Source organism: Manacus candei, unplaced genomic scaffold (assembly GCF_025592945.1).
Source record: "Manacus candei isolate 608988 ecotype Guabito, Panama unplaced genomic scaffold, ASM2559294v1 h1tg000028l, whole genome shotgun sequence".
In the NCBI taxonomy this organism is placed as follows: domain Eukaryota; kingdom Metazoa; phylum Chordata; class Aves; order Passeriformes; family Pipridae; genus Manacus; species Manacus candei.
The window spans coordinates 9,112,014-9,125,216 of NW_026138076.1; the positions used below are offsets into that span (position 1 = coordinate 9,112,014).

The 13,203-nt window shown below is 38.0% G+C and overlaps 1 protein-coding gene across 2 annotated transcripts in view; it reads right to left on the minus strand.

Moving 5' to 3' along the window:
* Positions 1-13,203, minus strand: part of CORIN (corin, serine peptidase) — a 119,814-nt gene that overhangs the window by 24,874 nt on the left and 81,737 nt on the right. For both annotated transcript variants that reach the window (XM_051789944.1, XM_051789943.1), the window contains exons 12-16: positions 11,950-12,095; positions 11,376-11,483; positions 6,228-6,341; positions 3,708-3,818; positions 2,830-2,959 (exon numbers count right to left, since the gene is read on the minus strand). In XM_051789944.1, the coding sequence (XP_051645904.1) occupies positions 2,830-2,959; positions 3,708-3,818; positions 6,228-6,341; positions 11,376-11,483; positions 11,950-12,095 (609 nt within the window). The remainder of the gene's footprint in view (positions 1-2,829; positions 2,960-3,707; positions 3,819-6,227; positions 6,342-11,375; positions 11,484-11,949; positions 12,096-13,203) is intronic.

The following is a 13,203-nucleotide window of genomic DNA, read 5'->3' on the forward strand; positions in this document are numbered from 1 at the left end:
AAAATCTGCACAACTGCAAAACTGGGTGTTTCTGTACTGCTCTAATATGGACAGAATCTGTATATTCACAGCTTTAATATTCTGAAGGAGTAAAATGCAGTTCTGTTCTGACTGGGAATACTTGAAGAAAAGAACTGCTTAAAATATTTTCTATTTATTTATTAATAAAAAGGAGTGTTTTTATCATTATTTGAGTTCTGTGCAATATACAGTCTAATTTACCTGTACCCTCAATGGTGACTGGAAAGACCATGTTAAATACACCAATGTTATCAACCTCACAGACATTCTTATTGTAAGTCAAATAAATAATATATACAGGGCATAACAGCCAACAGATGAAGTTTATGGCTTCAGATCAGATTTCACAGTGAGTGGCATGAAACTCCATTTTATAATTTGGTCTTCCATTTCACCATATAGCAAATGTTACCCTCTGTGACATTTTCATTGAACCCCTATGCAATGTTAACAAAGGAATTGAATAATTATGCTAACTCATATTACTACTTTTTTAAATCGGTTCTGCTGAATGCATCACAATCTTTGTTTTTCTTACAACTCTTCTTCAAAGACAATTTACTGTACTTTTGGCAGTGCCACTTGACAAAAACTTGGAGAACAGCTAAGAAAATCAAGCTTCAGGTGACTGACAAAATCAGGCACTAAGAATGGAAAGACAAACACTAGTTTGGCTTTCTGAAGTACTGTGAGAAAGAATTAGAAATTCATACTGGAGTCAGACTGAAGTTGTAGACTTCAGATTTGTACTGGAATTTCCCACTGCCCTTCACACAACTACTGTCACTACTAAAAAGATCTTGTAGAAAAACTGATTTGTAAACTACCTTTCTTACCCTGTTGGAAAATGGATATGTGAGATTTAAGAATCATTTTTGTCTCATGTTTCTTAAAAGTGTAGGATTGATAACATCTGTTAGCAAGCATCAGTGAAGAAGCAGGAAGGTATAGGTTTCTACTCATGCTCATGTGCCTTCAGTCTAGGAACACTTCTGTAAAAAGGAAGGAATCAGGGGTCTTGTGATAATTAAACACCTTTTTCATTTTCCTAGCAGCAAGTATCATAGGAAAGTTAAGCAAATTTTACATTAGGAATGATGTCAAGTTGAATATGAGTCAGCAGTGCTCCAGCAGCCAGGAGGGTCAACCGTGTCCGGGGGGGCATCAGGCAAAGCATCACCAGCCGGCTGAGGGAGAGGATTGTCCTGCTCTGCTCTGCACTGGGGCAGCCTCACCTGGAATATTGTGTGCAGTTTTGGGCACCACAATATAAGAAAGATATTAAGCTGTTAGAGAGCATCCAAAGAAAGGCAACGAAGATGGTGAAGGGCCTGGAGGGGAAGTTGTATGAGGAGCAGCTGAAGTCACTTGGTCTGTTTAGCCTGGAGACTGAGGGGAGACCTCACTGCAGTCTACGACTTCCTTGTGAGGGGAAGAGGAGGAGCAGGCACTGATCCCCTGTCTATGGTCACCACTGACAGGACCCAAGGGAATGGCCTGAAGTTGTGCCAGGGGAGGTTTAGGTTGGAGATTAGAAAAAGGTTCTTCATCCAGAAGTGGTTGGGCCCTGGAACTTCCCCTGGGAAGTGGTCACAACACCAACCCTGACAGAATTTAAGAAGTATTTGGATGATACTTTGGAGCACATGGGGTGACTCCTGGGGTGTCCTGTGCAGGGCCAGGAGTGGGACTTGATGATCCTGATCGATTCCTTACAACTCAAGATATTCTATGATTCTATGATTCTATAAACTGAATTACAAAGAAGAAAAACATTCTTAATGTTAAGATCAGTGCTTTGTTCTTAGAAAACAAAGTTGTAAAATCAGTAATTATTTCTGAAGGTATCAAAGCATTTTAAGTTTTTTTAGGATGTTATATAAGGTTAAAGTAGCTAGAGGAGTATAGAATCTTTGTGTATTAGAATGGCAGGCAATCCATTTACAGATGTTCTTGAATGCAGGGTATTACTACAACTGATGTCAAGTATCCACGCAGTGCAAGGCAATATACAGTAAGTTAAGTGTAACCCAGGGTCTTTATTCTCCTGTGTATTTTGAGAAAGGTACAAAGAACAAGATTACATGTCAGTATGTGTAGTGGTGAAAGACAAATAGAAAAGACAATTCTTAATCCAGTTTGGGGATCAGACACTGACAAAAGATATCCTTATATACCATCGGATCCGTCTTTTCCTAGTAGAAGACAGCTGGATATCTGAACAGATGAACTTGTTTTTTTCCCAACAGTTATATTCGTATCAACTATTCCACAAAGCAGCTATTACATTAGTGTGCATGCAATAAGAAAGACATACAGAGGCTATTTCTTTTTCTGAGTTCCACAAAGAAAGCTCTATTTTTAACAATTCATTGTTCAGAGATACCCAAGCTAAACATATCCGCTTGCCTAACTCACAAGTATTTGTTGCAGAATGCAAATAAACAAAGAGAAATTTTCCTGTGTTTCCTAAGTCTGCTGTAATTCTTCGGGAAGAGACAGAGTATCACATTGCCAAACAATTCTGAGCCTCAGCAATAACTGCAAGTTCAAATATTGAGACTTGGCAAGACATTATCTGTTCAACACACTCTTTTAGTAACAATCATGCAATGTTTATAAAGTGGTGAAAGCGCCTAGGTTTTAGTGAACTTCTGTTCCTGCCATAGTTTACAAAATTTCTTTACCTCTTTTCTCAGTGAATGATTTCCACACCAAGTCTAACATGGCAGTGATAATGATAATATCTAACTCCAGCACTCCAACTGTCCTAAGAAATTTATCAAATCTACAAACTACTGACCTTACCCTAAACCCATCTGATTGCAGGCCAGTTGGCTTAAGTTTTCTTGCCACTCATCAGCACAAACATGGTTATCAGTAGCTGATCTGTGAATGGTCAGGAACATCAAGGAATTCATGTTTTTAGACAGGGTAACTGGAAAGAAAAAAGGAGGAAAACTTCACTGTTATTTCACATAGTTTTATAAATGGCAAACTGAAAACATACAACTACATTAAAAAGAGTTTTCCAAGATGCCAGCACTTTTCCTGGGTTTATAGGCTGAGTAGCTGTGCAATTTAAAACCAAGGCAACCGTGGCTATCAGAACCTTGCTAAGATTGAACAGTATGAGACACTGGTAGCATTTAACCCTGTAAAATGATGTTTCACATCCCACTGAAATAATTTCTGGGATGAATGCTGCTTAACATAAGAGTGATTTCACTCTTGGTAACACATACTGCTCCTGTCATAACAATTTGTGGGTGTAGAGATAGAAAAAAACAACTACTATTTACAAGAACGATCATCACCATTGCTTCTCAATCAGCATATCAAATTTTATGAACTGCTTTTATGACGTACAAAAAGATTTCTCAAAATGGCCTTCCTAGACTCAGCATCTTCCTACTTGCTCTTCTATCCACGACATTTTCCACACTACCTACACATTTCCCTGCCATATCACTTTTCTTCTATATTTGCACTGCGACACTTCTCACCGAATCTTTGCTTTCTCTTTTGCCCACTTCCTTGGATGCTTTCCCAACCTCAATCCAGTCTTCCCTTTGGTAATAGAAGGAGCATCCCTCCACCACTGCAACTGTATTCTAAATCAAATTACCAGTGACTACTACCATCACCCAAACATCAGCTGAAAGCACCCTACAGGGGAAACTTACCACAGTCCCATTCATCTGAGCTGTCACTGCAGTCTGCCTGCCCATCACACCAGAGCTCACGTGGCACACATTCATGGTTGGCACATTCAAGTTCACTCTCTTCACAAAATGCTGCAAGGACAAAAACATGTTTCCCTCTCAGAAGTAAGTGATCAATGTGAAGCTTACATTGAGACTAAACAAACAAGGAGGGTGAAGACCAGATTTAGGGAGCAAGAAAGTGAGACAGATTTGGCACAAAATTCAGCATGGACATCACTGAGGCAGAAGATGCTTGCTGCCATGCAGTGGTAGAGGGTATCACAACTCAAAGGGAAGGAAGAGTGTCTGGAAATGCAAGATGCAAAATTACTTAATATCATTTGTGGCCTTGTCATATGAAACCTGTCTAAGCCTCTCAGAAACTCTTAAGTAAAAATATTGTGTTCCATGTTTTTTTGCAGACTACTCCATATTTGTTTAATTATTCATGTTCTTTGAAAAAATATTTTACTGTAATCAATACATATTTCCTCTCATCCACAGGAATTCTATATCAATTTTTGGATTCTCCTTTGCTTTTTAAAATTATGGATTTATTTTTATCTCCACTTTAGAGATGGGGAACTTGTGTACAGATAGAAATGCTTTTGGTCCACAGTTTTTTGCCAGTTGACAGCATGAGATAGGGATTTCCAGAGTCTGTTCAGTGCAGGAACTACAAGAGCTTCCATATGCAAGTGACTCCCAGCTTTCTCCAAATCATAACGAACCCCCTCCCAAAAGGCAGGTGTGTAGCATTACAGTACCCTCCTCACTAACACATTTCTAGCTTCTATAAACTCCGTCATTAGAAAATTCTAGAGCTGGGGTAGGGCAGAAAGGGAAACAATACATGGAAGGAAGTGCCTTCCAGTTGTGTCTATGTTTGGCTTATGTACAGCATTTATACTGCCATACAATCCAAGCATTTATTTACAACACAACTGCAGAAAGTATACTCCACAGTGAAAACCATACAGACAGAGCAGGCAGTGCTGCCTACCCTGATATAAGTGATCTTTCTGGCTCTGGAATAAAGTATGCATAACCATAAAAAGCTCTCTAATTCTGCCTTCCAGAGGGAGCATAATTCAGCTGGGGAAACTTTGCTTCCATTTAGAATATTCAAGCCCCAATACAAAAGCAGAGAAGAAACCTACTCTGGTAATTATAAACTAGCTTAATGTTAGCCCTTCTGTAATCTTTTCCCTGCCATGATCTTAAAGTGTGATCATGAGTAAATCACTGTAATTCACTTTTTTAGATTACAGCGCACAGCTTGGAAGTCAAATGGTATAATCTTCATAATTAAAAGCAGATTAAGAAGTGTTTTGAGAGCTGTCTCTTCCCCCTCACAAAAAAGGTTAATTTAATGATATATGCAGGCTGCTGATCATTCTGGCAAATATATTAATATTCTCCACTTAGTACATAAAATGTGCCTACTACCCTGTCCCTGGCAACAGAAGTCAGAAGCAACTTTTTTTTAAATCATAAAATTGCATCCTAACATCCCAGCAAAAATGACAAAATACCAGGATTACCCAGAGAATGAAAACTTCAGTTTTCAACCAGCTTCACCAACCAACCATCTCTTCTTCCTTGTGCAGGCTGAGTGTCACCCAGTATGTCTTTCTAGTTCCTTGTCTTGGGGACATGCCCACACACCAGGTTTTCTCAAAAGAAAAGAACTCAGGGTACCACAAATATATTCATGGAAGTGAAGCTAACATCTCACAGCACCTGCTCCCAGCTTCATACACAGAGTGGGAGCCTGCAAAGAAGCTGCTGCTTGCAGGTCTTCCACCTCTGCCCGTCCCACTAGTCAGTGGCACGGTGGCAAGAGAGCACAGGACAGCCCTGCAGTGGACCAGGGAGCCTGTTGCACCCTGTCAGCACTTTGAGCCAGCTTACACTGTGCACACGGACAGCGTGCCCATGCCATCAGTGTACCATACTAGGTTTTGTACCTTGACAGTTATTACAGTTCAGATTGCAGAAGTCTTTGGAGCCACGTGGGGAGATGGAATCTAAGAACTGTCAATCAGAAGGGAAATCAAATAAAGAAGTGAAACATATGAAATTTACCGATGAAGAGATCAGAAGGAAAATCAAGTAGAAATCAAGATAAAAAGAGCAGCAAGTAGCTATGCCTGCATGGAATAACATTGAGAAACATTGAGAAAAGGAGTCAAAAGGCTACAGGGAATAAAGAAAAGAAGTACAAAGACATAAAACCGAGGAGGGGGAGAGAGAGAATAAAAAATAGGGAGGACCAGAGTGACCAAAGGGACAGCAAGGATCCAGGTATGAGAACAACAGAGGACACAAGATGAGGAAAGAGATAAATTGGTGCCATAGAAAAACTGAAAAGGAAACTGAGGGAATGACTAAGCCTTTCTATATGTGGAAACATTTTTACTTTCATTTATTTTGCACCCTAACATCCCAAAAATGAGATTAGCCTTTATGGGACTAATAAACTGCATAAGTCCTTACAGCAGTTCTTTTCATCCATCATGTCAGGGCAGTCTGGGAAACCATCACAGATCATAGTGTGTTTGATGCACAGCTTCTTCAAAGGACACTCCCACAGGCCCCTTTCTCTACAACCTGGAGGCAGAGAAGCACAGCTCTGAAACATTTGCATGCAATATCAAATGAACTGTTTTCTTCTTCTTTAAAAGTCCTGAAACACACTAAATATTTTCACTTGCAGTATAAACTTTAGGAGGTACCAAGAATAGTTACTAATGAAGAAATGGAGAAAAGATTGTCAGAGTGCACACTTGATAAATGGATCTAAAATGTATAACACCTCATAATACTTCACTGCTTTTTAAATAATAATTATATTATGCTGCACATATCTATAACCAATGGTTTAGGCACAAGCTCAATTAGCTCAAAACCCATACACCACTACTCTTGAAATACATTTACTAATAATATAAGAACTTTTCTAATCCTCAAGTCTGTAAAAATTCCTTTAAAAGCATACCACGCAGACCTTCGATCTTTCAAAAGCAAATCCTATGAAAGCGTGGTGTCTCCATGAAACACATGTAGAAATATATACTTTTTTTCTGGCAGTGCTGACACAGAACCTAATGCAGAATCACAATGAAAGGTAGAAAGAGTTGTTAAGTATTGACCATAAACAGTACTCCTGGTTCCATGCTCTGAGACCAAGCCAATTTGAAAGCTACATGAATCTTCAATTTTCCCTGCATTATAATGCAGGGTACACAGGGCATTATTATTTCTTCAGAGTCCTGCTAACCAGCCTCTCTGATTTCAAGAGGAATACTTACAAAACTATGTCAAAGCGCTTTGTCAGTAAAATTCCTGCTAGTCACCTAGAGGAAATTAAGAATGGTCCAAACTACATTTTAGAAAAGTTTTCTCTTGTTTTATTCCACTTTTTATTTCCATCAACTAATAAAGCACTTCATTGTGATAACAGTTTAAATACTTCGACATGCTAATGTCCTGCATGTCTGACACTCCAGTTTTATAGGAAACCATAAAAACTATGTGTTCTCCTGACTAAAACAGATTATTTGATTGCCTTTTTTGACCTGTTCTACAAATGATGCTTTTCATTTTATTCCACGCGCAAATTCAAGTGACAGCCCTGATGTCCCTACATGCAAATATTGAGGTATAAATTTACAAACTGCATTTAAAGCAGCACCTCTGTTTGCCTGGACCTAGAACTACAGCAGTGTATCAGCACTAAGTTACTAAGCAAATACACTGTTTCCAAGAATTTTTAATTCAGAAGTGAGTCTTCTACAAATATGAACCAGAGAATCACTACTGGATTACTGGAAAAGTGTACTCAGGTTTTTGCTGGAACTGGACATGTAGAGTGCTTGATTTTGTTTAGATTGGAAAAAACATGTAAACAAATGTTACAGCACAGAGAAATAAATAGCCTTAACCTCTTGAAACTAATTCCTCATGATAAAAGAATTTTCTTGGGTATCCATTTGCCAGGTCTCCTTCTTGACAATATTTGTGTTAACTATTAATGAAAAATTAATTGAAAGCAAACAGAATCTTTACTCTAATAAAGAACAAAGAATGTAGTCATGTTAGGAACTTGATATGTGTAATGGTTTTGAGTTTAGGCCTTCCTTCCTGGTTGCCAGGCGGTCATTCAGCACGATTTCTGTTGTCCCAAGGAAAGTAGTAAGATATACTTTTACTAATTCTTTAGTTTGCTAGATCCTGAGTTTTTGATTGTGCATATCTGTTTTGATTTTGTCCCCTTTTCCCCCCCTTCCCTTCCCTTTCCCTTCTGGGGTTGTATATAGTATTTCAACTGTATATAACTGTACTATACGTAAATACATATATATTTTAATATAGTTCAGCTAGTCTGGATTTTTTTTTCATAGTTTTTTTTCTCTTTTGCTCTTTGCCAGAGGTTTTTGTGCTGGGTCTTGGGTTCTTGGTGGGGAGCCAAATCAAAACTTAGACAATATGAAAATAAGAAAGCTTAAAACCCCTATAATTTATGAACTTTGCAATTTTTTAGTAGTGTTTACAATTCATTAAATAAATGTTTGCCTTTTCCCTTCATCACACAGTGTTCCACTGTGAAGTGTAGCATGACTCTCCAAAACTTATGTTTGAGTACAGCATAGACAAATACAGAGACAATTCCCTAGAAAAAGATTCATTACTTACTGAATTCGGTGTTCAAATATGTTTTGTTGATAGAGGTCATCTACCATTTGCAGTATTTCTATCTCATCTCAATTATTTTTGTGACATGCATTTTTAATTTAATGACAATGAAAGGGAAGTGAAAATGGAAGTAGGAAAACTTGGCCATATTTACATTGTCCCCATCTCAAAAATATGTTTTGACAAGAGACAGGGTTTCACATATGATCTTACCTTCATTCTTTTTCAAAATATGAAGGAAGTTACCATTTGTTATTCATGTATACATTTCCCATGCAATTAATATTAAGTCATTAATGTTAAGACCACCACATTTTTCTCTCAACTAAAATACTACAGTCAGCACCCAGATTGCAGAAAATAGTGAAAGACAGTATTGGTTTTGAAAGTTATGTCCTCAATTTCTTTATTAGTTGTAGGACGGTCTTCTGCTCCCTGCCAGGGGTATTGTTCAGCAGCCAGCAAATTAATACAATCAATTACAATCAACTATATTTAATACCACAAACTCTTGTGATGTCTTTCATAATATTTTTCAGAAATTACTTTCCCTACACTTTACTGAAATGCACTCACAAGTCTCATCGTCAGAAATCTGGGTTAATTTTTCCCCCAAATCCCAGTTTAAATGACAAGTAAATCCTAGGATTTAACTGCAATTGCATGGGTGAGATTTTCTGTCACAAAGATCACACAAAAGTATGACAGGGACTCCTAACAGAAGGAGACAGTGGGTGATGAATACAGTTCTGCTCTGCATGGGTAGAGTATACCACATTGCCTTTGGACTGTTCTTACTTACATCTTTTGGACTTACATTTTTTTTAAGCATATGAGAGCTGTAGTTACTCTTTTCCAATTGCCTTCTCCCTGCACTGTGAGGTTGTTCTATGCCTATCATTTAAGGCACTTCAAATACAAGGTTTTTAAATTAAATGCTGAGTGTTACTTAATGTTATAAAACCAATTCCAAAGAATAAATCTAATAAAATTTGAGCTAGCAATTTACACATGATAAGATCATCAACTTTTGATTTTGTCCTGCACACATGGAATATGAATGAGTCAGAGTTACTTCTGGAGCTCTACAAGGACTTTTTGTTCTTCAGTAACAGTATTACCCCTGGTCAATGTAATGTCACGCTGACAGCAGTAATTTCCTAGCAGATACAGTCTTCCATATTTATAGAAACTGATAAGAATTCTGCTGATTGCTTGTCACATTCTGTCTAGACTGTAGAGACAGAGAGAGGTCCACTCGAGAAATGAATGTTACATATTAGAACAATATTTCAAATGTTAATGTCTAGGAGAAAAAAATTATGCTAAAAGACACATAACAATTAGTTTTCTAAGGAGTTCAAAATTGGTGGCAACAAAGAATGTTTATCAGGGAGGACAACTGATTCAAAGGTAAAGAGATGACAAACTCTGAAAGACTCACTGTGATCATCACCTCTGACCTTCCTTCATAATCCAAACGAGAATCACCAAGTATTTAAATTGTATTTCAGAGAGCTTTCTTTCTTTCTTTCTTTTTACAGAGGGAGGGGAAAGAAAGAAGGAAAGAAGTAAGGAAAGAAGAGAAAGAAAGAGAGAGAGAAAGAGAGAGAGAAAGAAAGAGAAAGAAAAAGAAAAAGAAAGAAAGAAAAAGAAAGAAAGAAAGAAAGAAAGAAAGAAAGAAAGAAAGAAAGAAAGAAAGAAAGAAAGAAAGAAAGAAAGAAAAAGAAAGAAAGAAAGAAAGAAAGAAAGAAAGAAAGAAAGAAAGAAAGAAAGAAAGAAAGAAAGAAAGAAAGAGAGAAAGAAAGAAAGAAAGAAAGAAAGAAAGAAAGAAAGAAAGAAAGAAAGAAAGAAAGAAAGAAAGAGGAGAGAGAATACAAGCGTGATTTGGAAACTCCCAGAGACTGAGAACACATCACACCTTAGTGATAAATAACCCCTTGGTTACTGCAAACATTAAAACAACCTGCTTTTAAAAGATAAGCACTCCATGGAGCTGACAAGCTTGAATTTTAGCCTAGCTTCAGCTTTCTGGTTTTGGATTTGATTTTATCTTATTTTTGTGCATCTGAGTAGAAACTTTCTTACTACCATAGTTTTGTTTCTCATATAAACTGTGCTATCAACTTAACCCGCTCTCTGTTAAAGAAAAAAACCAGCTTGTGCACCTTAGCCCTGCTCTGCTGGAATGTTTTTCAATCTTTACTTATATGCACATCTCTTCTCTAAATCCTTAGTGATGCATAATTATTCTCTTTGCCCCTAGAGATGCCAGGTGTGCATGTAGACCTCCATGGAGGCTACCCTTTAGTCACGTAAAGAAACAGTTTAAACTGCTTTTTCCCTCTCAAAATTCTCCTGCCAGCATGTGCAAGGATACACAGTGACCAAGAGATTTGTTGATTATTCTCAAGCTCAATACATCCCCTTTGGTTAAAAGTCAAAAGCTTCTCTACTATAAGTAAACTCAGAAACATACTGGGGAATAAACTTCGTGGTTCTGTGCTTGCACTCAGAGCTTGAAGTTGATCAATCTGAAAAAACATGTAATTCTTGACCTTGCAGTACAGAGTTCACTTCAGCAACACAGACCTTTTGTTGATACATCATAGTGAAAACATTGTCATGTATAAATTTGAAACTACATTTATGGATTCAAGATTTAATCTGCCAGGGAGTTATCAGTAGAATCTCCAGCAACGCCAAAAGAATTAAATCTGCAGAATGTTTTTAGCTTGATTATTGAAGGAATACTCAAACATCCTGGAATATGGTTAGCAGAATCTGAATTATCAAATATCATAAATTGCATTCACATTGATCAAGAAGGATTCTTGTTAAAGCATTTTTACTGAAACTGTCTTAAAAAAACCCAACACTGAAGGAAAAACAAAACTCATGTTCTAATGCTGCAGCTAGCCTCCATTCCAACTCGTTAAATTTATTTACCACAGCTGTCCTCATCGCTATCATCCTCACAGTCAGCCTGACCATCACATCTTCTGGATGCCAGGACACACCTCCCAGAACGGCACTTGAAGTGACTGGGTGAGCATTCTGTCAATGACAAGAAACAGGGAGAAACAATTCTCCATAAGCTCAAGTTTAATCATGACATGGGCACTTATCACTGCGGCTGTTTTGGAAGGGTAAATGAAATAAAAAGCTTGTGCGATACTAGACTGGAACTATGCAGCAGACAAGATACTTAATGATTGAGCTGTGAATGGGATGGAACAATGTGTTGCAGAGCTCTCCCTCACATGCTGCCCTCTGTCAGCAATTGGTGTGGTGCTGGCAGCAAATCTCAAAACACTGACTTTCACAGATCAAGGGTAATTGAACCTTCCTTCAAACAGACTTCTTATGAAAATTTCCTCTTATCTGCAAACTTCAGGTATTCAAATTCCATGAAACTCAGTTAGGAATAATTTCCACAGTTTAAATATTATAGTTAAAAAGAAGGTATGAACTTGGGAACCTATTTAAAACTTTAATTTGCTGTTATATGTATAGGAGATACCTTCTACATCTTCATCTGGTGTTAGACAAGTTTGATTGTCTGAGTTCTCATCTGGAAACTGAGTGCAGTCTGTATCCTCTGGCCACTGCAGACCTACAATCCCAAGAACAGCCTCGCAGCGTTCCTTAGACTGTACACATAATGTCCTGAGGAGACAAAATGGAATTGCACAAAGTAACTGAGTTAATGTCTTAGAAATTCTGAGATACTGTAAGTTAATAATCCCTAGCAAGGGAATTTTAGGACATGCATTGTAATTTTCAGTGCACTTTTCTTTCAATGCAGTAAATGTTAATTGATAAATACTGTCAAGGTAGGCCCAATAAAGGAGGTAGAAATACAGTATGAGAAGGCTCTAGCAGCCAGTAGCTCAAAGAGCTCTGCCTGCTGCTCAGGTTTATTAGCTCTCCCAGTCTGCAACAATTGCTGCTACCAAAGCCACAAGATTTACAGAACACAGCCTCTTTTGAACAAATACAGGCTCTAAAAAGTACAGTGATGTTACTCGATGAGGATGGTAGAATAGTTAATCTGACAAGTAAAAAACATAAGTTAGTCAGTAATTCAGAATGATGTGGCACTCCTAATTTAGAAAGGCAAACATGCATTAAAATGTCAGTTGTCAATAGCAAATAGATAGAACTTTTCATAGAGTCATGTACTAATGTAAGGAACTATTACAAATGCTAGTGTTCCAAATAAATTAATCGATTCTATGTTTAAATACCCTTTATAGTGGTGCAAACACACAGAAATGGAAAATGCTTCATACAAAGCTCACAATATCCTTCTTGTCAACTTGTCCAACACTAGAGTCAGCAGGTTCACAGTGCACTGACTAAAGAACTGGATGAAGGGCAGAGCTCAAAGAGCCCTAGTGCAAAGTGCTACATCTGGCTGGTGACTAGTCACCAGTGCTGTTCCTTTGCATTAAATTTTGGGGACAGTCCTGCTCAATATAGCAGGTCTGGATACAGCAGTTTAAAGCACCATCAGCAAGATGCTGATGATACCAAAACAGGAGGTGCTGTTGACTCTCTTGAGGGACAAGAGGCCTTGCAGAGAGATCTAGATAAATTGGAGCATTGGTCCATCATCAAGGCCATGAAATTTAACAAGAACAAATGCCAGATTCTGCACCTAGGAGGGAGTAATGCTGGACACAAACTGGAGAGCAGCCCTGCAGAAAGAGTGCTGGTCAGCAGCATATTCAGTGTGAGTCAGCAGCATGCCCAGGCAGCCAACAGGGCAAAC